This window comes from Apteryx mantelli, chromosome 30, assembly GCF_036417845.1.
Source record: "Apteryx mantelli isolate bAptMan1 chromosome 30, bAptMan1.hap1, whole genome shotgun sequence".
NCBI lineage: Eukaryota > Metazoa > Chordata > Aves > Apterygiformes > Apterygidae > Apteryx > Apteryx mantelli.
In genome coordinates, this window is record NC_090007.1 from 5,274,052 (window position 1) to 5,300,983 (window position 26,932).

The 26,932-nt window shown below is 47.0% G+C and overlaps 1 protein-coding gene across 3 annotated transcripts in view; it reads right to left on the reverse strand.

Moving 5' to 3' along the window:
• Window positions 1–686: 686 nt before the first annotated feature.
• The window catches only part of REXO1 (RNA exonuclease 1 homolog), a 44,325-nt gene continuing 18,079 nt past the window's right edge, over window positions 687–26,932 (reverse strand). For 2 of the 3 annotated variants that reach the window (XM_067313035.1, XM_013959770.2), the window contains exons 3-16: window positions 23,945–24,046; window positions 21,285–21,486; window positions 20,391–20,554; window positions 19,032–19,169; window positions 17,904–18,027; window positions 16,678–16,791; window positions 15,347–15,484; window positions 12,614–12,727; window positions 11,823–11,896; window positions 8,182–8,292; window positions 7,494–7,609; window positions 7,156–7,294; window positions 4,388–4,508; window positions 687–3,619 (exon numbers count right to left, since the gene is read on the reverse strand). In XM_067313035.1, the coding sequence (XP_067169136.1) occupies window positions 3,531–3,619; window positions 4,388–4,508; window positions 7,156–7,294; window positions 7,494–7,609; window positions 8,182–8,292; window positions 11,823–11,896; window positions 12,614–12,727; window positions 15,347–15,484; window positions 16,678–16,791; window positions 17,904–18,027; window positions 19,032–19,169; window positions 20,391–20,554; window positions 21,285–21,486; window positions 23,945–24,046 (1,746 nt within the window). In that variant the 3' untranslated portion in view covers window positions 687–3,530. Of the gene's footprint in view, window positions 3,620–4,387; window positions 4,509–7,155; window positions 7,295–7,493; window positions 7,610–8,181; window positions 8,293–11,822; window positions 11,897–12,613; window positions 12,728–15,346; window positions 15,485–16,677; window positions 16,792–17,903; window positions 18,028–19,031; window positions 19,170–20,390; window positions 20,555–21,284; window positions 21,487–23,944; window positions 24,047–26,932 lie in introns of those variants that run through there. The other variant, XM_067313036.1, reaches the window with a different exon arrangement.

Here is a 26,932-nt window from a genome sequence, read left to right on the forward strand (position 1 = left end):
AGCCGCGACTTTTATAGCATCCTAAGTAACCGCGGCCACCGCCAAGCCATAAGCAGCACGTTAAATAAAACACATTGCCAGTGAGGTCATCTAATAGCCTATTATTTTTTATTTGAACTTTTTACCTTCACCTCTTCCTCCGTGCTGAGTCAGCACCTTCGCCTGGCACTTTAATTCCTGCCCCATTTGTGAGATTGATACGGGCTCTCCTGGGGACTGTGGTCAAGCGGAGGCGGGAGCCACGACTCCTGGGTTCTCGTCCCAGCGCTGGGACATGCTGGTGCTCAGCACAGCGGCAGGAGGCACAGGGACCCACAGACATCACCTCGTCTTGTGGTCCAAGGAGATGTCACCTCCTGGGTGAGGAAGTCTTGTTCTCCAGCCAGGGCTCGTGGAGCGGGAGAAACCCCTTTCGAAGGCCCTGTCCGAGCACGGGCAGGTCAACGCAGAGCCCAAGGGAAGATGTCGGCCCCCATGGTCTCCCCCGAGGGTATTTACCTGCCTCCCGAGCACTGAGACCCTTCATGAGGACGCGGAGGAAGCAACAGTGCCAAGGAGGCTAAGGGACATTCCCGCAAAGCCGGGAGGGGATGGGAGCGTTCAGTCCCTCCCAGCCTTGGGATCAATCCGGCGCCCACGTCCTCCCTGACCCTGCTGCCGGCAGAGCAGACCCAGACTCGGGAGCGTGCATCTAGTCAACACCCTTTTATTAAAAACAGTTACAAAAAGTTACAGGTTACAATATTTATATACAACCCAAAAACCTCTCGCCGACCTTCAACCTCTGGTTTTACAGTGTTCCGGCGCCCCGGCTGGGGATCGGGGACCGCGCTGCGAGGGCGCCCCAGCCCCGGTTACACAGGAGCAGCGCCCGCGCCTGTCGCACGACGAGGGAGGCCGCGCTGGTCGCACACCTCTACCGCACACCCGAGGACGTGCCGCGGGTTCGGACCGGGAAGGAAACGGTACTTCAGAAGGGGAAACGACTGAGATGCCCTCTCGCCTGGCCAGACTCAGGCTTTAAACCCGGAGGAAAATGCACTGTGCCCGTGCTCTACCTTTCCCCAAGCCCAGCTCCCTCAGCCCAGCCGGTGGGGGAAAGCCAGGAAAGCAGCTCCGCAGCAGGATGCCAACGCACTGGATGGACACGGGCTGCACCCACGTAGAAACACAGGTGCTGGGTTTTGGGGGAGCTGGGACTTTGCATCTAATATCGGGGATCCTTGAGGCAAGAGCTGGCTTCAAAGTCTAACACAGCTACGGTAATGCATTTCACCGCGGAGACGGGAGCCGTACGCTCGTGTCTCCTTCCTAGGGTTACTCCATCTAAAGCAGCATCACTACCTGCAGAGGGGATGGGGACCCAGCGTGTGGTGGGCTGCTTACAGGTACGCTCCATCACTGTAACCAGAGGAGAAGATAAATGGGCTCTGCTGTGGGGAAGAGGCAGAAGCAGGAGCAAACCTTCCTTCCCTGGTTAGGAAGCACTGAACTTTCCACCTCTCTCCCATGGCCTGAGCAGAAGAACGAGAACAGCATCGTTTCCTGCAACAGCAGGCGATGGGAGAGAGGGGACAAGACAAGGTGTCCAGCGCTCCTTCACGTGGAAGCCCCAAAGCAGGGAAGGAGGAGGTTGCAATGCTTGGCAAAGGCAGGCTGCAGGGAGAACTTGATGCAACACGGCCTACGAACCGCTGGGGAAGCAGCAGGGAGCTGCACGGCCCTAACTTTGGGAAAAAGTACAGGTTGGGACCTCGTCACTGCCCACCAGAGAAAGCACAGAAGGGCTCAGCAAGAACAGGAGCTTTTGCAGTCCCCCATCCCTCCCGGTGGCTTCAGGAGGGAGCCTGGCAGAGGCCTGGCACTGAACACCACATCCTCACCTCTAAGGACAGTAATGCTACAGGGAGAACCTCCTGGGGTTGAGCAAGCACAGACCTGCCCACGTATTGGACCTGGGGCCAGGCCCTGAGCTGCCTAGGCCACCGCTGGGGAAGCAATTCCAGTCCACGCCTGGAAGGGGAAGGGGGTTAGACGATTTCTGCTCTAATAACCAGCTGCAACCGTGCTGAGATGCTACCTGGACCTCAGCTAAAGGAGAACATCTAAATTAGGGACCATTTCTCTCAGCTCTGTTGTTCTCCCCAAAGCAATGGGGCCTTGCCAGAGACCCTGCAGGCAGGCAGAGACCATCAGAGCTTTTGCAGTCCGCCTGCATCACTGCCTGAGTTGCTGTAAGTGAGACCGAGAAACTATCGACAGTTGCTTTTGTCCAGGAGGCCAAACAGAGACAACAACCAGCTCTTCTGCTTTTCTTCTTAAAACATCCAACATGTAAACTAGTTTAAAAGAACATTTTCACCTATTGCTTTTGATCTTCCCTGCATCAAGTCCCTGCTATCAGGGATGAACCGGGGGGGGAGCCCTGCATGCTTGCAAGTATTGTTGGGGCACTTAGGTGCCATCTTAGAAGCACCCAGATCACTCCCAAGCCTTGATCCCTACATATGAGCTTGCTGGAGACACACTGGAAGCTCGGCAGCAAGGGGAAGGACAGCTTGTCCTAGCCTGCAAAAAGGAATTGCCTTCCCCAGCAATCACGATGACTTTACCACTCTGCACCCCACCACAGCTCCTGCCCTGGAAGGCTGCAAGTCTTCCCTTGGCTCTGGGAGCCTGATTGGTCACAGCCCCGCTGTCCCCTGTGTCACCACTACACGCACTGGCCAGGGGCTCCCTGAGGTCTGGGCAAGGTCTGACACTTGTGGCTTCTCCCTTTTCCAGCTATTGCAGAACTGGGATGCCAGCACTCACCAGAGAGATCGCCTGGGTCATAGCAACTGGTATCTCCCCGATCCCAACTCCTTCTTAAGCCTGCTGCTCCCACCGCACCTCTGAGACAGCCTCTCTCCCCCAGCTCTGGCTTTTTCCTCCGCCATGGGTCCATACTAGGATCTCTTTCCAGATGGCTTGATCCTTGACTCTCACCACCCCTTGCTTGCCGTTCATAAGCCAGCTATGTAACCCATTCACTTCACAGCTTCCTGCCCTGCTTTCTTCCGTTTCCCCCTTCTCCAAACACTGAGGGAAGCTACCTGCTTTGGAATACGGAGGCAGTTTAAGTTACATTGGAAAAAAAGAGATCTGCCTTTAACTGAACCAGAAAGATCCTTCCATGTGTATCCAACCTACCTCTAAAAGCTTCTCCTAGGAACCAAGAAGTTTCTCTCTGGTTGCACTATCCAAAACCACCTTGCCATGCCTCCAAGGCAACTGCTGTATCACAGAGTATTCCTCAGGTGGAGTCAAAAAGATCTGAGAGCCACTACCTGGACACAGGGACCTGCAAGCAGTGAGCTGGTGCCGTTCAGCTGCACCAGCAGCAGTCCTTAAGTCCCATAGATACCTGTGAGCGCATGGGGAGTCTGGGGTAGCATGCTGCTGCGTACAGGTGGACAGTGTTACTCTGAGCATTTATTGCACTGCTTCAAAGAGGTGGAGGAGGAACAGGAGAGAGAGGAAAGCGCAAGTCATCGTTTCACTTTAGCATCTTCTTTGATCTTCCAGACCATCAGCTCCATGCAAGCTCTGGCATCCTCGCTAGAGTCGTGCCCTTCCACTGGAGACAGAAAGACAAGGACCACAGTTAACACCTCAGCCCAGCGAGCCCCTCTGCCATCGAGGGGACACCTGCACAAAAGCAGACGGAGGCTTCCCAAAGACAAAGTCCTGCCTGACACTACTGGCCCAGCTGCTCACTTCCCTTTGCCACTGCGAGTACAGGCAACTGTGGGACAACATGGTGAACCAGTGGGGGATTAAAAGTAGAAGAGTTTCCACTAAGCACATTTTTGCTGGACTTCATTCCATGCCTGCTCCCTCGTTTAAATAAGGAATGAAATGCTGCTACTCCACAGGCCCTGAGGCTAGGGAATAGCTGGTCAGAGAGGCCTCCATTTCCCCAGCGGTATGTTTACAATGTGCTCAAGGAAGGTGGAAAGGAACGTGCCATGCTTCAAACGGAAACGTCAATCTCAGTTTGCCAGAGAGAGAAGGGAGGGCATGACATGGCCCTGACAGAGCTATCCCTGGCCTTCTGGCACCACCTCCATGTCCCTGGTCCCCTGTCCCTGGTCCCCACCTAGCACAGAGAGGGAAGATGGAAGTGTTTGCAGGCCCTCAGCACAGGCTTCAAACTAAATAGGTCTGTGGCAGAGATTTCATATGTTGTCCTGTTCACAGCTACTGGCAGACACTATGCAAAATAAAGCTCAGGAGGGAGAGATGGGGCTTGGGGGAGAGCAGAGAGGGAGGCAGGTCCAAGGAACCTGCATCCAGGTGGGATGGGATGCGAGACCCTCGCTTCTCAGCTTCTCCCTCGTCTCACCGTTGTCCTGGATGATGCGCTTGAGGTAGTCTGCCATCAGCGTCCGGAGAGCCCGTTTGTAAGGCAAACCCAGGCGGTGGGGAAAGACGATTGCAGTATCCACCACTGTGCCATGGATAAGCTGGAGGGAGGGAGGGAGCAGGAAAGAAACATGCTTATTTTCCCTCTCCCACAGGGTCAGACACTCCTTGGAATTAACCGTGCTAAAGCGATATTCTGATCAGCGTTTCAGGCTCTGTGTAATGCTATCACCAAGCTCCAGCCCAACCAGTCTTGCAGGAAGCTCTGGCTGAGTCAAACATGACTCCCCCTTAAAAGATATGTGCACACCTACTTCCCGGTGCTCTGCCAGCCAGCGTAGCTGCCCTCAAAGCCCTGGCTACCCTACACGAAGTAGCAGAAATCCAGGGCTTATTCAGTTCTTATAACTCAAACAACAGCACAGATTAATCCTTAGTACCCTGGCCTGGAGGAGGTGGAAGATTTCTGAGGGTACCTACCACAATGGAAAACAAAACCAAGGACCCAGTGACCACACAGAACTTGTTACACCCTTTCAACAGCTTCTCGGGACACGGACTTAAGCAGGAAGCACATAAGAATCAAAACTGTACATCACACTGCTGTGGGAGCAGGATTTTTGCTTCTTCTAGGGAAAAGACCTAACCTTTGAGGTGCAAACCAACCCCCAAAAATTCCAGCCAGAGTCTGTCAGCAATTAGAGTCAACAGGAAGTTTTTAACCAGCACTGGATTAGCAAGCACAGGATGAAATGGGTCAAGCAGATCTCATACTTCTGGGTGTAAGGAACTATAAAGCAGATGGGAGGGAAGCCTTGGCCAGTCCCATGTTTGGGTCCAAGTGGCTGGGCACACAGTGGAGGCAAGAGGTTTGCAGTCCTCTAGGTATGAAGTGTCATCGTGCTGGAAGTGCTGAGGATGCTGAAAAGTCAACATGCTACCTGTCCTGTACTAAGGGGTCCTGTGGGGCCACACACAACCAGAGCTCTCCCAAAAGCCACATTCAACAGAGTACATAAACATAGGGTAAAGCGTTTTTTTTTTTTTCCTTCCCTTAATCCTAATTTCTTACTTTTGAGTAAAATGAGATTAATCCTCTGTTGGCCAAGAACGTGTGTTCAGTGGAAGCTGAAGGAACTTGGATGAAGGCAAACCCACATTGCGAGCTTAGGACCACAATACGGTATTTGTATCCCTGACCAAAGAATTGCTCCGAGTCTCAACACAAAGTGACGGGACCCTGATAATCCAGTCTCCTCATCTGCCTTGACTCTTCCTGGGCACCAGCTAATGTTGCGTGACAATTTGTAACTTCAGCGTTAATAGTTTCATAGCCCAGATCCGTAAATGCCTTAGAACAGCTGCAATTTAACGGAAACAACCTGCTACGCTCTTTGGAGTGTAAAACTGCCAACATTATGGATAATCTCTCCTAGACTGCAGTCAACTTTGGCACCCACCCAGGCACAATGATAATTACTTATGTAGATCAGGAAAGACGGAGGAAACAGGATAATATAGCCTTAAATAAAAACTGAAATGCTATCACCATTTGGAGCTTGCCATGGCCATTAGCGAGATGTCGTCTTTACTGCCACAGCCTTCAGACATTACGACTTGACATGCCACTGCCTGTCACGCTCTGCTATATTGCTCTCGGGTTCGTTCTCTTGGCAGCGTCTGCCATGCTAAGAGAAAAAATCATGCCTCTAAGAGGCCAACACAGTCATCTCACGCTGATAAAACTGTAAATAATTTTTTTATGATGATGATGAACTCTCCGAGACGCTGGGATAAAGGGTGCCATGGAGAGGTAAAGCGCTTTGCAGACATTAAAACCTCCTGCTTCCAAACCACTGCCGCGAGTTGGCAGCCGCAGCTTCTTTATCAAAGAAGCTGCCTGATAAAGAACGGCTGGAGGAAGTTCTGCATTGTGAGCGCAGACTAAAGACTCAACTGCCTGCTGCACGCTTTCTTGGTGACCCCGGACAAGCCCCCTGGGATCTGTGTTCAGAGCGCAGGGGGAGAGCGCAGCCCTCCCTCACAGGCGAGCAGAGATGGCCGAGAGATGTTCAGACTAGACTGACAAGGGCCAGGCAGGAAAAAAGACAGATGAAAGGTCAAAATGGCTTGATCAAAGTAACACCACAAATCACAGCAAACTAGGCAGAAAACCTCACTTGGAGAAGACAGGCGTTTTAAAATTAGAAGAGAAACCACAGATAATTATCTCCACTGGCAGAGAAAAAGAGCTTTGTCCCATTTCTAAAATAGTTTCTCTGGACATCCAGAAGGCAGGGGGGACCCTTGAGCCTACCTTGTTCAGTCCCTGACCTCCTGGCTGAGCCCACCTTCGCAGCAGTGAAAGGATGCTGACACCAACAGTGACACCAATAGTTCTTGGCTATACAGACAGGGGTTACCAGCAAACGATTTGAGATCAGTCCTTACAGCCAGTCCCTCTCTAGTCATCCTTCACAGACACCCCTGGAGACACCCGTCTCACTGGACACCAGCGGTCACTGAAAGCTGAGGTGAGGCCGCAAGCACCGCACACACCACCCACTCCCCCTGCTCTTCCAGCTATGCCTCACAGGCAGCTTCCTGCTGGCTCAGAGATGAGACAGACCTACTGTGCCCTTCTAGCTCTTGGAAACAAAACGCTTTCTAAATTAAAAGGCGGCACATAACAGACATCAGGGCGAGAAAGAACTAGAGGAAGATGTAAATGCAAGACATGCAAGTTACCTTTAGTGCAAATAAGTCGCTTTCCAAGCTGTGCCCTATCAATATGGTATCCGCGCTGAACATGTTCAATAGGACGGCTTGGACGTCCCGCAGGGTGATGCTAGTGTTCTCCAGGTCCTCCTCTGTCACCCCTGAGAATCTGCAGTGCAAGAGCAGCGAGGAGGGTTTCCTTCACTAAAGGAACACCTCCAGGGCTCTGAGGTTATCAGAGGCCACCCAAAAAGCTTCAGCGTTAGGAAGTGCTAGTCACTGGGGTCTCAGCAAGCATTCCCCAGCAGTTCCCCCTAGTTTCCTGATTCTGAGCAAAAGACCTGTGACCCAAGGAAGGCTGTCCTTACCTGGTGTTATAGTCCACCACCTTGGTGTCCGGTTTGACGAAAGTGTCATATACCACTTTCAGGTCAGAGTTGATCACAGTTACTCTTGTCAGCTCCAGTCCTTGCTTAGTGTAACACTGCAAGCAACACACCAGACATGAAGAGAAGTGCGTGCCAACCACAGCACAGTCCTCGCCATGGTATCTACAGGACTGTTCACCACAGCGCTTCAGCTCCCCAGACGCAGTAGGTCTAGTACAGCAGGGCCAGCCAACACACACTGTTTAATATTGGCCAGTTAGCTATCATTTCTCAAGGGTACGTGTGATTCCCAAACGAAGCACATGCTGGCATAACTAACTAATAAGGTTTAATTAAAGTTAACAGAACCTCTACATTTTAGAGTCCACAACATCATAAGGACACACGCACAGAATTCAGGACTGATCAGTCTCATTCTGAGCACCGGTTCTCCCTACAAGCAGCCTGGATCATACCGTTCCCATGGGTGATGGGTAAGGGGCAAGGTCCCCTTCAGGCCATAACAGTTTTTTTTTCCCCCTCTGCAAGCTTCCTGCCTTTTGGAAGGAAGATGGTAGGGAGACAGAGTTTCCCTTCAGACATTTGTATTGCACCTTCAGCCTTCCTCCAAGCCTTATTTTGCCTGTGCATTGCCTCTACCACTAGGACTTGTAGTTCCAGGACTCACCATTTCACAGTCTAATGCGTAGATTCCAGGATAACCATCAGTTGTAGGCAACTTCTCAAAAGTCTTCACAAAGCCATCAAGGCTCTCCTTCCGCCCATCGTGAACATGTTGCTTTAAGGGAAAAAGGCACATTGGTTGGCAGCAGGAACAAGAATCCATAGACTCCCATTTCAGCAAAACCTCCAACTCAAATGAAATTTTTTTATCATTTCTAGAGCTTAATGAGGAATAAGGTTCACCTAGTAATGAGTCTGAGAAGTTCACCACAGTGGCAAAAATAGCCAGAAGTGACCCCAGTTCCAAAGACAGGTCAGAGCTAGTGGCATTGCATTGACAGCTCATATAGGAGCAATACATCTTACATCCAGGGACGAGGAGATGGGGATCTCGAATAACTTTCGATTCAGAGTAGAGTTACTCTGGGAAGGCTCACACTGAGGTCTTACATGGATTTACTCCAGCTTCTGGATCATGGTTTAGACTGTGGACGAGACATCTCGGTGCAGGATGCTAATCTCTAACTTCCCTGTTCGAGCACAGTTAGTATCATGTGTATCATAACCCAGAAATGGCAAGAGAAAGTCTAGTGTAATGAAGTACAAGAAAACATCAATGCGTGCAGACACTGCAAATAAAAGCCGCTGTATTCCAAAACCAGACAGTTCACAGACAAACAAGAGCTACTGCCTTCTAGCACTTGAGGCAATAAATGGAGACTATTTCTAACCGCTCCTCATTATCCCCTGCTAAAGCTCTAGGGTCAACAAGATTCAGTACCGAAACGCTCCCTGAGCTAGCAGGGAAACTCGGGGAGTGGTTTCATGAGTGGCTTAAGCCAATGCAAGACGAAGCCACTGTTGCAACAGGCACTCCTCCGCACTCTCCCCTCCTCCGCAGCCACAGATCCCACCCTGCGCCTGCACTGGTACTACCTGGTCAGTCTGAAAACCTTCTTTGCAGGGGGAGTTTTAAACTGGAGCATTGCACTGATCTGATTACCCTCACCACCGTGCCAGTGAGGAAGTAGGAACACACAGTAGAGAGCACGGCAAAGGTTGCAACTGCCCCTTTGTCCATTAACGTGGTTTTAGGTGAAATTAAAACTGCTGCACCACACCCAGAAGTTTCACCATCTCTTCCTTATTCCCCAGTGGGTTTTTTAACACCTTTTTAAAGTTTTTCTATCCCTAAGTAAACATAGTTGCCCACAATTACACCAGTGTCTGTGTACAGCCTCCTTTATCATGCTTCTCACAAATCTCACCCTACAAGGAATCAGATTGTACTTGGCATCACCTCAGGACAGGAAGGTTGGAGATATGAGGAACAGAAGTAGTTGTAAGCTGAAACCTGAGTGGAAGGATAACCAAAGCAGGGATTTGCGTATTTTCCAGTATAGGTTATTACTGTAGGTACAGCCAGAGCACAGAGAACTGCATCATTTCAAGTTAACTGGGCAGGTGGGCAAACAGGGAGTCCGATCTCTCCCTGTATCCGAAGTCAGCATTGCTCAAAGGCTGCGCGGTTCATCGCTTCCCAGGAGCAAGAGGCCACACTAGACAATTTTGCATCCATGCCCCTGAATCTGATTGTTTTGCTAAACAAATGGACAGAGCAGATGACCAAGCCAACAGATAGTAAATGTTTCTCACCCCTTCAACTTGACCCCTTCCCTCCCTCTGCAATGCAATATAACAGAATGGCAGAGGAAAAAAATCCTGGCGTTGTGCTACAGCAGCTGAGGCTCAGCAACCCTCCGACTCTTCCTGAGAAGAGGGCAGAAAAGTTGCTTCTGTTTTTCAGAGGAGAGAAAGAACCGGAGCAGTTATCACAAAGAACAGCAGCCCCACACTCCTAGCTCTTGGGCAGCTGTAGGTATACGCGCAGCTCCGTTCTGCCATCTCCTGCCACACTTGCTAACTGCAGCATAACCCAAACAGGCAGATCTCAAATATATTTGAAAGGAAAAGACAAGGAAAAGACTCAGAAATGCTCTTCTAACCAACCACAGATCTAGTCTAGAGTGTCATGATTATACATATTTGCTGTTTTCCATGCTCTCCTTTGAAGCTGAAAAATATTGCGCTCCCCCACTAGCCCAAACATCCCAATTCTCATTTCAAATTCTCATCCGGAGCGGGCTGGGTATTCCGATCATAATTCTACCATCACAGGATGCTGTGAAACTCCCTCATTTGGATGAGAAAAACCAAGAAAACCAGGATGGAGTGATCTGTAGCAGCACAACAGCAAATAGGAGGCAGATGTGAAAGGATGCCTGAGCCCTGGAGCCAAGGCAGCATGCTTCATCAAGTAAGAGGCTATTAGAGAGATTGTATGTTTCTTAAAAGGCCGTGGGGTTTTATGGTCTACAACAGCCACGCAAAAACATGCAGAGAAGTCATGTTTTTATAGCCCCATCAATTTCTTCTGCCTTCCCTGCTCCATGTTTTTTAGAACACTGATTACAAAGAGATTCTAATTCCAAATGAAAAAGTAATAGGAAAAGTAGCAGCCTATCTGATCCCCATCCATACTTCAGACTGGGCAGATCAGGCCTTTAGGGCACACGTGCTGACAGTCCTTCCTACTTCGACAAACCTTGAATTTTACTCCAGAATTCACTTCCTAGCTGTAGCATCTGACCAGGACAAGGAGGACACACACACATCTCCAGAACCTACAGTCAGTCTTGCTGGCCCCGTACTGCCCTAGGTCTTCCAAAGAGTGGGACAAGAAGGTATCTTATAATAGGCTCGCTCTGGAGCCCATTTCACTGGACATGACTCTTTTAGATTCCCTCTCACTTGGCTCTGCAGCATGTTCCTCTCCCCTGTGTAGCAGCTGCTGAACACAAAAATGCCACTGAAACAAGTGACTAGGCCCAAAGACCTAGGGGAGAGGCAAGAGACGGATCATTCCCTTCAGTCAATGGTTTGAGACAGCATCAATGATGCCAGGCTAGGAATCCAATTCTCAGTTGCCCATAGGGAAAAAAAAAAAAAAAAAAAAAGCACCTGTGCGAAGGTATCAGAGCGGTCTGCTCAATCAAAGCGCCGGAACTCGATTCCTAAGCAGGCTTTTCATGCTGTTTTCTAGTCCTTGGATCCTTATCCCACCCAGGAGAAGCAACATTTATGGATTACAACAGGCTTCTTGGCACAGTTCCCCTCCTTAATACAAAGGGCACGCAATAAACAGAAAACTAAGAAAGGATTCACCATACAGCAGGAAGTTACTTTAGCACAGGTATCTGGGAAAGGAAAAGATGAGAAAAATGTACTGATACAGTGGATTCAAGGCCCCAAGCCTGCTCTTTAAAAGGAAACTCCCTATTTTCTCACTTCTTCAGTGTTCTCCCAAAGCAGTCTGCATCTGAGCTTTTGCTGGGCAGCTTAATACAAAGGCACTTGCTTAGAACAAATGAAACCACGTCACTCCAGACAGCTCAGGCTCCTCCTTCCTGCCACACACTGAATTTTCCTACCTTTGCATAGCTGAATACATTTAAGATATGTTTGTTTTTCCCTTAAGGGGAGCCACCATTCTTTTAAAGATTTCAACAATGATCACACAGCCATCACCAATGCAACAGAGGACAAATGTCACTGAGAATAAAAAGGTGTTGCTCAATTACTTACTTTAGCAACCTGGCAGCCTGGTGAACCCACAGCTCCTGAGCAGCAGCTGTAATGAGTTTCCCATCCACCCGGCACTGAAAGAGCAAGAGACAAGAGTCAAAGAGAGGAGCCCTATCAACAAGAGACCTAAACTTTAGCTCACAAGCGCACACTTATCCTGGATGAGCACAGCAACAATAACGTGTCAGACAAAGGGGACAAATAATTATGGATTCACACGCAGCCATCTAAAATGTTTAAAGCTCTCCAACTCAGCCAGACAAAAAACTCCAGAAGCTACCTACCAGCCACGGTACAGATGAGCAGAGCAGTTTGACGGATCTACCCAACACAGCAAATTCACTGACCACAGATGCTTTGCTGGAAAACCCCAGCAAAGTTCAAACTAGGTCTGGCTGCAAATGAATTCAACCAACTCTCTTGGGCAGCAACAGAAGCCTAGTGTTCACAAACCAGGCTCCTAATAAGACTTCTCTTTCAATGGCCATAAAAATGTTTTGGGAGCTTGTTTTTATGTGTTTTTAAACTGCAAGATCAACAACCTCTGCTCCAGCCCCATATTCACATTTTAGGCACCACACCACCATCCCGCAGCATCTTTTTGCAGGCCTGCGTCATAAGGAGCAGGGCCACCCAGCGACAAAACTGGGAACTGCCACAACACATGAGTTTGACAAGCCCCAAGAGCCACAAAAGGTTCCAGGGTAACTCAAAGGATAACGTAGCCTTGGTGTTCAGAGCCCGAAAACAGCTAGCACATGACTGAGAGAGCCTCTTTTGAAGAAACCTACCCCTCTGCTTGCGTAGCCTTCCCCAGTGATGGACACACTCCTCTTTGCGAATGCAGTTTCCAGAGGCTGAGACCATGTACTCCGTGCCGCAGCGACAACAAATCCTACAGGAGGCTTTCAAAGAAAAGAAGAAGAAGAGTCAGGTCATTGAGAATCCTGTGCCTGGTAAACTTGGCCGAAACACAATGAGCAAATCAAGCCCCAAACTCTGGTGAAATTCACAAATAAAACTTTTGCTTTTCAAAAGGATTCCAGCCGTTGTTTCAAACTGCCACAGAGATTCAGCAATCCCTCTGAAAATGCAGTCTTCCGCAGCTCAGTTCGTGCCCCAAACCACTTTTCAGAGGCAAACCTAAGGCTCCCTAGTGCTTCTTTGCTGTGCAACATCAGCTCCGACACAGTTCACATGCACATTTTCTGCATTATTTCTCCATCCACAGCAAGTTACGTTGTACTTCAACACAGTTATTAAAAAAGAAAAAAAAAACAGGATAAATAAATAATTCTTTGGATATGAAAAGCTAATGAGGCCTGGTTTCCAGGGGATTCATGCCTTGTCACTTCCAAGTGGTGTCTGAGTTCTTCCTGGGCACAGCTTTTCTGTAAGGATTCTCTAGCCTCTAAAAATGGGAACGCTTACAGACCAGTAAGCCTTCTGAGAGGGCAGCTATGGACTTCTCCCTCTTCCCTTTGGAACCTCTGCTCTTACCGGTGAGGCAGAAGTTGGACAACTGGATCAAGAGGACAGAAGTCACACATACCTTGGGATAAGTCCCACAACTCCAAGAGGGCTGTGCAGCCCCGACACGGAAGAGCAGGGTATCACGGTACCATTGACTCCTGCTACTCATTGGCTACCACATTGCCACCTCCCCTTGACTCAGTGTTTTGTCCAAGTGTGTTTTGATGCTCTCTGCCACCTGAAGATTTTGTTACGCCGCCCCAAAGATTAGCCACACCTTTTAGTACTAAAGTCCTGAAAATGGAACTGGGAATTCTGTCTTGTCTGTGCCACTTCCTCCCATTCACGTGGGAGCACAACTCCTTTTGGCTAAACTTCACACCACGGAACTCTGCCAGGTACTTAAGCACGAAGATGATGTGATTTATTCTCCTTGGTCGTGGCCAGCACTTGGAACCACAAGCTCTAGACTTTGAATACTGACCGAGAAGTAAGCCTTGTACAGCCTCTGAAAGGGTGCGTGCCCAAAAGCAAGCACTGAGAGGCTGCCGGCTGTGCTTTCAGTATTGTCCACCGTTCAAAGAAGGGAGATGCAAAAATCCACGGTAAAAGAGCTGATTGCCATGCTTCTGATCCCAAAGCAACTCCCTTAGTTCCAACATGAAAAACTGACCTGCTAGCACGCTGCCAAGTCAGGGACAGCTCTGTCTAACGCCAGCGTAGTCCATTTTCATCTGCTGACCACTGTCACACAGCATGTCGCAACAACCTTAACAACAGACTAGCAATAGCTTCAGTTAAACATGCACAAAACCAAAGATCCCGTAACTTCTGCAAGAAACTACAGAAACAGGACCAGGAACGTGATCTCAGAATTGTATAAAGGAGGTGTCTGGTTAACCGAAGAAAAGGGCTCTAACAAATACAGTACTTGACAGTGCTAATGCAAGAAAGCTTTTGTACAGGTTGCTTCAGCAACTGCAGGACAAATGTAGACACAAGGTGTTAATATGGATGAGCACTTAACACACTTTAGCAAGGTCTCTCCAAAGAGATGCTCAAAGGAGCCTGGCAAGGCACCTCAAAATATATCCTTTGCTCCTTTAAGCATGTGTTTTATCCCTGCTGCATCATAGCCTGCTCTCATCAGCATTTAGGAAGCGTAACTCCTGCTAGAGGACTTCAGAGAAGAAAAAAAAAGAAAAAAAAAAAAAGGAAAAAAAAAGAAAAGAGAGAGAGAGAGAAGGAGACAGACAGACAAATAAAGACCCCAGCTGGTCCAGAGAAAACCTTTGGGATTATTTCATCCAACTACAAAAAGAGCTTTCGGAAACTATTTAGCCCAGCGCCATCAAGTGACCAAGCCGAAAACTGCACAATCCAAAAACAGCACTGCACAACGCGCTGGCAAACCAGTCTGGCCCAGTGTCCTTCCATATCACACCATAACAGCAGTTCATATGCACAGAGGCCCTAAAAAATAATAATAATAATAATGCTCCCCCTAGAAGAGGAGAGCATCACTAGAAGCTGAAGAGGAGCCTCTCAATCTTCCCTACACCAGCCGCCTATAGTGTCCAGGTTAGCGTAACAAACTCAGGCACTTGACTAAGGGAGAAGTCCTAAAATCTGCACCGAGCAACTCTAAAACGCAAGTCCTCAAAGGGGGTGGTCAAAGACAGTTTGTCTAGGGCGGCAACCCAACCAAGTCCTGTTCTTTGGCAGCAATTATAAAGCTCACCTCAGTCTCACAGCCCTACATATCACAACCTATGAACTGAGTGTCCAAAATACGTTCTCATGACGTGCAAGCTGAAGGAACTTGTCCTCCAGGAAGGCAGAAGACTTCTGCAGCCAAACTCCTCTGTGTCAGGCTGGCCTGCAGAGACACTGGTCACAACTCAGGGAGACCCATCACAACAGGAGCAAATGACTCCGTGCTGAGACCAGTAATGTCTTTATGGGAAAAGACTGGTTTCAAGTGGGACAGGTGTGTCCAGCTGTAACGCGGCTAGCAAACCTTGCAGAATGAAGTAGCCAGCAGAGCTTACAGTCAATAGTTTTCTTCTCCTCTGCAGTGAAGAGGACAGCGCGGCCTGGCTTCTCCGGGTGAGGCATTGGGTAACCATTTTCCTTTAGCTGCTCCTCAGTCATGAGATACTCCTTTAGTCGCCGGTACAAGGCAGCTCCTGCAGACACCAAGGACAATGCTGAAGCCACATCACAGAAGCATGTAGAGTTTCTCCTTCCATTTTCTGCTTTACCAAGCCTCTGGAGGAACTCCCACCATTCTGAACTTGCTTTCATTGCCTTTGTTCAGTATTGACAGGGAGATAGGTGCTGGGGCAATGTTTTTCATCTCTGGTCATTGGTGCACAAGCTGATTTTTAAAGCCTTCAACAACCAGCATTAAGTTGGTATGTTTGGAAAACCCAGCCAAAGTGGAATTCCTTCAAAGGATCCATCTTCAGGCCTTTTTGTTACAAATGTGAGACACCTCCTATTTTAATTTTTTCAATGCTTTAACTGATAAACTGTAACACAGCCCAAAGAAGGGTGGCCTCAGAGGCCACCCACGGCTAGCTAAAAATCTCATTATCAGGTGCTTTTTCCTGCTCTTGATTTCAGGCTGTTCATTTCATTCCAAAGTGTAATTATAATTTCTTATACCCTGTTCAATATCTCTGCTCCAGCCCTTATGTTAAACCCCTCCAATATTGCCGTGTACCCTTTGATGTTGCTTAGCTGAGCTACAGAGGCTCTTTCAAGCTTTCGTCACATCAATTCCTTCTGCTCTGCAGCAGCCCCGTCTCTTCTGATCTCCCCAACAATTTGCCTACATCTCTTGGCAACTAAAACGCTCGTAACTGATTCGACCCAACACGGATAATGCTTGTGGCACAATCCTTTGGCTACGATACGACCTTACTATGACATTTGTAAATGTGAAATTGAGCTCTGCAGAACAGATGGAGATATTAGTAAGTTTGCCTTTAATCTCACAGGCACAACGGAAAGCACACCTCTAGGGCAGGAAAGCTAAAGTAAAATCCACGCCGAAAAAAAAGTCCAAAAGCCAGTAACGTCCAAAACACAAGAGCTGGTTCTGATCAGCTGCTGAGGCTACATCAAAGCTACACAGACTACATCAATGAACTCACAGCCCAAAGCAGGGAAGTAAAGCAGGCACTAATCAGAGCAGCATAGCATTTTACCAAGCAAGTCTGCAGCACCACGCTGCAGTTAGGTAAGAATTCATAACACTGGCCCAAAGATAAATCATATCACTTCATGCATCGGCAAGATCCCGCTCTCCCCACTCACTGTGCTATACCTGCAGCTGTAACTTACAGGTTATAGCATCACAGGAGCAGGGTCTTACCTGTTAAATCCTCTGCTCTCAAGCTTCCTGATCGGTTTAGAGTGAAGCTTGTCTTCGCAGCAAGCTTCCCTCCCAGCACAGCTTCATGGGACACCACTTTCTTGTTACTTGTCTCTGCAGTGGAAAGAGGGGAGACACAAAACAGGAGATCAGGTGCAATCTTGGAAGAGGAGGAGACATCCGTCCTAAAGTTTGGGGCACTGAACACAGACAAAAGGAGGATTAAAGTTATCCTCCTGAACTCCTGGTCTGCCCCAGAAAATGGGGCATGTTAGGTAGCAGTGGCCTGTTCCTAGTACATTCATTCCAGCATTATGGGGAGTTTGCTGTTTGCACTGCCAGCCCACAGCAACTTTTCTAAGAGCAGACAAGGACATTTGTACAGTTCCCCAGGACACTCCTGTAGCTCTGCCTGTTTACTCTGCACACCACGTCCCCCTCCTGATAAAGCAAGAGAGGACTGAGCACGGAGCAGCTCAACTCAGTCATGGGCAAAGTGAAATAACTGACTGTGGGGCTGCGTGGTGAGATTACCCTCGCACAGTGGGAAGCTTTGCTGTTAAGTCCCTGCAGACCAGACTCCCTCGCTGAATCTTTCAACTTCCTTTAGAAAGGCTTCAGAGCTCTGGAATATGCTCAACACATCAGATAACGGCAGACAGGTGCTTTTTACTAATCATTAACTGGCAGCCCTTTCCTAAAGGCCAGCCTCCCAAGTTCAGCTGCTCTGACTAATGGCCATGAAGGTAATGAAGACAGAGGGGAGAAAAGGGAAGAGACCAGGAAAAAAAATTCACAAGAACAGCACAAATTGATTGTTTAATGTACCCTCTCGAGAGCCAATAATGAAATGTCTTAACCCTCTTCGTTTCTCTCTTGAAGCTTAATGTGTGTAACAGATTTCTGCGGTGATGGACGAGTCTATCACTTTGAAGGCATCATGTGAAAGTTACTCCATTAGCGGGGCTTTTCATTTTAAAGAACTTGTGCTAAAAAAAAATCCATGTGGCATTATCTCCATTTAGGTTCAGACAGCCAACAAAGCATTGCAGGACTTGCCTCTTGAAGGCCCATTAAAGCTTGCCAGACTATAAAAAGCTAACTGGAGTTGTTTAGCTTTCAGCATAATGCTTCTGAGAAATGGCTCTGTCTTTTCAACAAGTTTCTCTCCGTGGCTTCTAATCCAAGCAGGGCTCCGATTATTAAACCACAAATGTGGTACGTACTGTTCGTACTTGTCGGGGAATTGGGCACTAGGCTTCTGAGCTTCTTTAAGGTGTTCACCGCCACATTCAGGTAGATGTTCCGACTGGTGCTACGTTCATAAGCCACCTTCTCTTCTGACAGAGCCTGCAAATAATGCAGTTCATTACTACATACTCTCTTCGCACTGGATTCTTTCTTCCAAAAGCAACAAGCATGACAGCAGTACAGTTGTCCTGTCAAGGGATCAAGTAATAAACCAGAATATGGCACAAAGATATACTGGGTTTGGGGCCTGTTTAGGCAAGCCAGAGAAAGGAAGAAAAAATGAAAAGTATTAAACTAAGGGTTGGAAGAAGCATTTTCATATGAAACTTTCCCCAACAGGTTAACAAAGCAGCTCTGGAACCTCCTGGGAAAGGTTGTTTCCCCACTTCAGTGGCAGTGCGAGGCAAAGGTCTGAACCAGACAAGTAAAGGAAGTTCTCCAGAGAGAAATGAGGGCAAACAGCCACTCCTTGGGTGCACAGGAACATTCCCTGGGGAGTGGTGAAGGGGAAATCCCACAAAAGAAATCCTCGTGGAATCTGTTTTGCAGGCAAAACATGCCACATGCTGCCCCATATTTGCCCAACTGACACCAATGGCCAGGAGTTTTCAATAAAATGCATTCCTTTCAATTCTGCTTTTGGAAATCCCTCCTGCTAGAAGGCTCCTTAAAAGCCCAGAAACTCCTAAGCAACAAGTTTTACCGATTACATCCATCTCACGCATTTATCTTTACTGAATGCTTAAATACCAGGAGGAGTTTGCCACTGTACAAGTCTCAGACTGAACCCCGAGCAAAGGGGCTTTTTTCCCAGGCTGACCATAGTGTGCATCCCCCTAAGTCCCTGCTAGAGATAATTAAAAAGATTGTGCACGCTCTCCTAACGAAGAGAAAGATGGGAATTCCTACTTTGAAGCTCCACTGGAATTACACTTTTTGTTGTCCAAACTGGAATTATTTAATGCCTGGCTCCTCTACAGAATTATATGCAAACAGCAGAGTTTTCTGGTTGTGCCACAAATTCAGAATGTCTCAACCAATGCAGATGATATTATCGTCTTCTCCAGATTTTATTCATAAGTAGTAAGCACTGGTGCACCAACCTTGTCAAACGCTTCCTGGGAGGAGGAGCAGAATTTCAGGCACTCATCAATGAAGAGATTGAGATACCTTTGACGGATGTTTGTTGGGACTTTAGCACCAAATTCTGTGGGAATAACCGGCCTCTGTAAACTGGCGCTCTAGCGAAGAGAGAGAGAGAGAGAGAAAAAGATTATTTGGGGTTTGAGAAGTATGTTGCTTCGAGACTGTCACATGTCCTGGTATGTTATTAATAGTGGTGGCATGACTTCCTTTCTGAAAGTTTGCTCAAAGCTAAACATAACGTGCATCATCTTCAGTCCCCAAAATACCACTTGAAACTTTTGTGCCCCCTTCAGTATTTTAATTACTTCAAAAAACAACCAAGCTATTATACAACTCATAGAGCAGTCGACTAGCCCCAGTGGCATTAGTCACAACACCACATTTACATATGCAAACATCCCTGACCACGAAAAAAATTACATTTACATTAAGAGAGTCAAGATTAGCGTGGTGCCAAGCACCGCGCTATTAATTGGAGACATGAACACATGACACCGACTACCTGCATGACAGACACGGGGTTTTTTTCAGTACTCTAACTGTAAAGAAGTGAGAATGGCAGGCCCACTTCTGCCAGGCTCCCAGCCCGCTAAATCAGCACGCTTTCAGTGGGATTCCTGTAACTTCACTGCATTGTTTTCCTTTTTTATGCCAGTCATGATGCGCCTGAAAGGATTTTCACCCTTAAATTGATAGACACATTCTTCTAAGCAATTATTGATGTATAAGAACTCCATGTTGGGCTGAGTTACGATCTACCATTGCAGTTTTCCATTTAGCACCAATTTATCTCCCAAATCACACAATTTGCCCCACTGCTCAAGACGGAAGGAGAGATTTCTTTGCTGAGGAACTAGTAGTAAAAGGACACAAAAGGGTGGGCAGGTATTCAAAAGAAAAGGTTTTTTTCCCCCCAAATATTAACTACAGCATGAAGTTAAAGTGATCACATTTTAACTATACAGTTAATGGGGAGGACATTAATCCAGCCATTCCATTTAAACAGGAGGGAGACAGAGCTACAAACCTAGACAGACAGCACAGCAGAACACTCAAACTAAAAATGGGAGATCAATATTCAACGAGATAAGAGATGCATTTAAATATTTCTATCTTTTTAAGCTCCTACCCCTCAAAAGTTTTATTTTTTTATACAGTGCTATCTAGGAAAACTACAAGAAGAGAGAAACCCACTTAATCAACCTAATCAAACATCACTCTTCAGAGAGCGCTATGCTTGCAGCAGCATGGTTAAACATACTATCCTCAACGGGGAATGACCAGAAAAGAGGCTGCAAAGACAGATTTTCTTTTACCTGTAAGGAGGGAACGTGTGCTATCCTTTTCGGCATGGTGGTGCTGGTGGTCTTTGAAGCCATCCCAGCTAAGGTGCAAGCCTTCAGAGAAAGGGTGGGTGCTTCAGAGTCATTGGAAGGTGTGACATTCCTGCCAGGAACAGTCTTCTTGCCACCCACAGGGCCTGCAAGGAACAGAAAACATATTTAAGTAGCAATCCTATCACAGGGCTCACTCCAGGTTGTCAGACTGATCTTAATATGAAAGACCCGTGCTGCAAGCTGTGATTTTGGAATGGGAGCCTGTCACTCCCCAAAGAGTGAAGAACTGGGTGATTTTACCACCTCGCAGGAAAGGATGAAAGAACCCCCTGCCAGGAAATGTGGGTTGTTGGGGTTTTTTGCTGGTTTTTGATTCGGGATAACTGAGTTAGGGCGGCTTAAAGAGCTAACCCTGTTAGCTACAAGGCATTAGCTGCCCATCACGTCAGCTCTGAGCCCTTCCAACTACAAAGGGATACTGATGAGCATAAATTAGTGCTTCCCGCCTGTTCATGACACCTCCTCAAAGGCATGAATGGAAGAGCAAATGAGGAGCAAACACTCCCCAAAAGGAAGAAACAGGAAAAGAATAGAGTGAGGTAAGCGAGGCTGGGTGAGACAGACCCACCTAAATTGCCAAGAGGGAAACAGGGTTGTACTTCTAGTCTGTTCCTTTTCAGAAAGTGATGGGATTTCTCAGGCCGGGGAAAGACCTGCCACTGGTCCCATTAGGCAAGGATTCAAATCACGGCCAATGCTACACATCTCCCGTTAGTTTCACATCTGGAACTTGGAGAAATTCAAACAGAAGGCAGTGTCTTTTTAACAGTGGGGAGGACAGGACAGCGGTTACAAACAACACTGGTGGCTTACTTTGTTTGGCTGCTGCGGCAAGGGCTACATTTGGCACATGAGCAATCCTCTTCTTTTCTCCTGGCAAAGAAAGAGAGGCCTTTTGAACGGCCACAGCCAGCTGTGCCGCCTGCTGCTGAGCCAGCTGGATCCTCTGGTAACAGACCTCCTGAGCGGTGGGAGGACGGTACGGCCGGATTACGGGCTTGCTCGGGACCTCTGCCTGCACAGACACAAAGGATTCTAGAGCCACCGCGTCCACCCGCTTGAGCCCTCACCTTTTGGCTTTCCTTCACCCAGAAAAGGTCTCTTTTCCTCGACCGCTCTGTTAGCAAATACAGGTTTTTGAGAGAGCAGATCCCCAACTGTCTTCCAGAATTAAAATGCCTGGAGTTGCCCACCAAAACCAGTGACATTAATTGTTCAGCCTCCGGCAAGGCCTCCCCAGCACGCTGGGATCTTCCTAAATTGAAGGCTGTATTTGAATGGCAATGTTTAATGGCCAAGGTGTCTGTTCTCCATCAATGTGTCTAACCACTTCTGGGACTCTGTCAAAACTCTCAGCTTCTACAGCATCTTGCACTAGACGATGAATCTGGCTCTCTGCTCCTGAATTTCACTGTGTGCTTCTCTAGTTTATATGGCAATGAAAAAATGAACAACTGTTCTCCATTCACCTATGCTACATGATGCAGAATTTAACAGATGGCATCTCCTCTCTCTCCCCTTCAATGTCTTTCTCGTGCTTAAGAACCTGTGCAATCTATCCTTGTAGTAAAGCAGCTTCCCACCTCTCAGCAGCCTTGTTTCCCTGCTCTCTAGCTTATATATCTATTTAAAAGCCTCAAATACATGTATTTATGAGATTAGAGCACAAGTCATTATATAAACTGAGCTCTGAATTTTAAACAGGCTCTGCCCCTGCCTCTTCTGGAAGCATTTCATTGCTTCAGCTATTACTGACACAACAAGTTACACATGCATTTTCTTTGATGTCCAAATTTAGGTTGCAGGAAAGGTGCCAGAAACTACGTCAGCAAACAGAGAAGTTTTCTAATAGCAGAAGTACAAGAGAAGCAGCAGTAGTACAAACTTCCCCGCACCACTTAATGTCCTTTGATATCTCGGAAACAGGCCGTTCTTCCCGAAACGCCTTCAGAGCACAACGCACTCGCACAGCCCATTTGTGTAACATGGCGTTTCTGAGACTGCAAATTAGGGGTGAGCTGGCACCTCCTGCATTCCTGGTCTCTGATGCTGACACCACCTTCTGGAAACTGAACTGAGTGCAGACAACCATCAAACAATAATTACAGACTTCCAAGTGGGACAAGGATGTTCATTTGCTGCCTCACCTTCAATTCCTTCGGCCCACTATTCCTTCTTGAAAACTGAACTAAGACTCAGCTCCCTTCCCTTCTAGTTGTTCAGGTCTTGAGCTATAAATCAGAAGCGAGACTGAGCAAATACCCGACTCGGAGGTACGTGGCAAACCACGAGCCTCAACTCTGCATGTAAAAGCAGCAGTTCAGGTCTTACGGCACCTCCTGAACAGACTTGGCAACAGCAGCAGAGCCAAGCTGGGATTCTCCAGGGAACGTACACTCTGGTGTGTGCGAGCACCAGCTGTTGCTGAGCACACCAGACCGCTTCTGTTTGCCCGTGCAATGACTGCACCGGGGCTCACGTCTTTGGAAAGCATTTTGGGATCAGCTGTCACATTAAGAAAACTTATGTAAAGATTTGTACTCGTCTAAAAGGCACCTATTTACAATAAATATTTGAGTTAATGAATTTCCAACCCATTTGCTTCAGTCTCTTATCTCTTTGCTTTGCAAGAAAGGGTCCTTATCAAAGCACACAAACTGGCTGAAGATATGTAGTTAAATAAAACGCAAGTATTGACCTCAGGGCTTCAAATTATTAAAAGCAAAGAAACCTTTTCTAGGCAGAGAGGAAAAGAAGAACAATTAATTTGGGCTACCCAGCTCAAATCGGTGCTTAAGCCTCCAGTGTTATCCTGCTGGAACATAAAACTGACTAAGTGTGCTCAGCACCTGGTAGGAAATACATTGGTGAAAACGTGAATTAAAATCTCAGTGAGAAACAGGAGGAAAAAGGAAAAAAAACAGAATGTCTTCATGGCCTTTTTTATTATTCTCTGTATGCAAAGTACTGTCACAAGCGTGGAAAGAAAAGTATCAGACAGGAGATTGTACTGGTTGAATCAGAACAGATATAAACATGGTAGAGGACTGAAAAATCTGACAAAATTGCTACATCAATCTTTTAGTTTCACAAGACAAAAAAAGACTACCATCAGACACATGCTTACCTTGTATACAGGTAACTTATCTAAGTAAAATAATGAAGCTATACTGCAGAAAAATGAGCACCCTAAGCTGTTTCAGTGAGTTACAAGGTACAGAATCCATTTACTCTTCCACAGCTTCTCCTTGCTTTTATGAAAGCTTATTAGAGTTTTGTTGCCAATTGTAACAGATGCCTATGATTTTCAGAAATCAGAAAGAGGAAAGAAATCTGACATAAAAGGATTCCAGCACAAACAGTTCATACTCTACTGCCTGAACCTGGGACTGCATCATTTTCCAGGGTTGTAACAGGACAGAAAATGTTAACTTTAGACAAACTATACTTTTGCTCCTGAGAGCTGCACTTACATTTCCTTGCTTGACAAGATGAGAGATCCTTCTTTTTTGGCCAGGAAATAGAGTAGTCAAAGTATCTTCTGTCTTTTCTTCATTTCCTTCCTCTCTGGATAGCTGGAAAACAAACAAACAAGCTTCCAAAATTGAATAGCCTTGAGGATCCCTCTCCAGGGGGAGAGCTGAAGAGTCTCCCTTTGGGATAACAGCAAGTCCTTGCAGGTGAGGACAAACTTTGATCAGCTTCTAAACTACTGAAGCAAAACTAGTTTTGAACCCCAAAACCACCAGTGAAGCCACTGAATAGCAGCATTATTGCTCCCACCCAAGCAGCCTTTCCGTGAGCTATACACTAAGCAGTTTTGGCATGATTCATTATGGGCTATTCCCCTAACTACCATGAAAAACTTGAATGCCCTTCCCCTGCCAACCACTTACCCACACCCCTCACCTTTTGTGCCACTCTTAAAATCTGTTTGTTTTTGGGGGGGGTTCTTTTGTCTTTTTTTGGTAGGAACTTGGGTGGTGGTTCATTTCTGCCCCCTGCATAACGTCCTTTCAGAGCAGGTCCTGAAAACATGCCGGACACTAAACCACCGTGTCCCTATTCCACATTTAGGAAAACATTTCTCTGCAGTTTTACCCACAACCATATCTGCAGAAAGGCTGCGGTAACAAAGACCCAGGCGATATATTTGTATGGTCAGGAACCTAGGAGAAAGCAATAGCACCTCTCTAGCTACAGCTAGTTCTGAGCTATCATCGCAGACTTGTTGCTAGAGGGGGAAAAAACCAAACTTTGAAATATTCTTTGAATTTTACTTGGCTGTTCAATTATACAAAACACACTTCATATGTTCATTTTCCAAAACTCCACCTGCTCTTTCAGTTTTCCAACAGAGCCACTGGCAAAGCTCTGAACAGAGGCAAGACTGTCAGTCTTGAAGAAACTCAGAGATAGAGCTGAAGGCCAGATTTTGGGATGAGCTCAGACTCCACTTAAAGAGATGTTGTTTACAAATGCACTCATCACCACAAGGACATTTTGGATGAACACCTCATCCTGCGAATCACTTAGCTCTCTAGGAACTTGATAAGTCTGTTAATTCAATTACATTCCTAATACACTCCCAAAACTCTACCCTTCCAAGTGGAGAAGCACCATACTGCTCCTATGTACTTTTCCTCCAGATTAGCACATTATTGAGATCAGACCGCATGGACATCTATAAAATTGTTCCATAAACAAAAATAAATGCTCAGTGACCAATTCCACCCTCCAGAATAGCAGAGGACATGCAGGTAACTATTTACAGACATCCATCTCTCAAAGGGCCTCTCCATTGCAATGCTTGTTCTGCCTTTTCCAAAATAGGGAAATTACATTTTCGTGCAAGAATATAAGGTAATGCAGGAACAAAGGCCATCTACCCTGGAAAACGCACACGGCTGCTGACAGCTGAACATTCCCACTACGTGCCAGAACGAACGGTTTGAGGTGAGCGGCAGCCCTTGGTCCAGTGCTTTCTGAACTCAGAGCATTTTGAATCATTTTGTATTTCAAAGGCTCTAAACTGGTAAATATTTCCCACCATTAAATTGTGTGCCCTTGAACTATTTTCACTTAAATTAGACTATTTGAAGAAATAGCCAAAGCCAATAATAAAATTCTCTTTTCTAGCTGGGTTTTACACTAAACACCAAAGAAAGAACACCTGAGTTTTAAACAAGCAAAAATCAAGTAATGCTTAATAGTTCAGAAGAAAACCATTAGACTGACAACTGCTTCATGTAGTTTCTTCTACCAAGGAATTTCATTTCACTGTAAAAAACATCTTTACTTGTCAGCAAGACAGACCTCTCTCAGAACAGACCGATGCCGTTAAAGCAACTGAGAGTTCAGCGAAAAGCTTTAATAGTTCAGCTATTCAAACCTTACAAGTCCAGCTATTTTTTTCAAAAGATGAGCTCTCCTCCCCATGCTGCAGATCCCGTTGACTTTGTCCTCCACATGCAGATTGCCACAATCAGAAGGATTTTCTCCACTGCAAAACTAACAAAAGCCTCAAAATTTCTGATGTAGGTTTTAGACAGAACAAAACTCAATGAGCAGTCCTACCAGGAGAAACTGGTTCTCGACCATTCATGGTTCATGCTGCACTCATCCTGCCTCTCTTCCAGATTAATAATCCCAAAGAGAGCTTAGTTCTGTGTGAAGGTGTTTAAACTGGAACACACTGGAGGCCCTGGTGGAGTCCCTGCACCTCTGATATCTTTGGGATGCGGTATCCAGCAGGATGCAGGAGGAGATACAACTGCAGATGAAGCTGCTCAACAATTCCCTGCATACTTGAAAGCACTCGTCCTTTGGTACCCCGTGTCCCACAGCACACAGGGGGCACCCAATTTTGTCACCTCACCCCATTAAGCCTCCCAGGTAATATAGCTGACTCAGCGACCTCGATACCTCCACACTGCAGTCCGAACTGCCAGGCAGATAACGCTAGTGACAGGTTCGGGATGTTTTCTCAACTTAGCCAAACGTGTCACTTTTTTTTTTTACAGCTGCTTCCAGTCTAATTCCCCAAAACACCTCCTCTGTATGCAAGCAAAATCATCCTGACCAGAAAACCTGAGCATCTTGACAGCAAGTCAAATAATCCTGTCCGTTTACGGGCAGTCACTCCCACAACTGAGGGTCTGCTCTTGCTGCTCAGTCGAACTCATCTGTCAGAAGATGAAGGATGAGCTTTGTTTGCTCCTACTTCCCCGTCTCAGAGGCTGTTATAGGATCACTGCCAGCAGCAACTTTCTAGTTTGGGTTTGTTTGTTTGTTTTTTCCCCCCCTCCTTTGCTCAGTTCCATTTTAAACCTTGGCAAATGAGGCTCTTTCATCCGCTGGGGACCACCTCACAGTCACTGGCAGAAGCCTCTTTAGCTAGATGCTGTCTTTTTACCTCATTTTTCCAAAATCCGTCGTACCTTTCAAAGCAATTCTGCCTT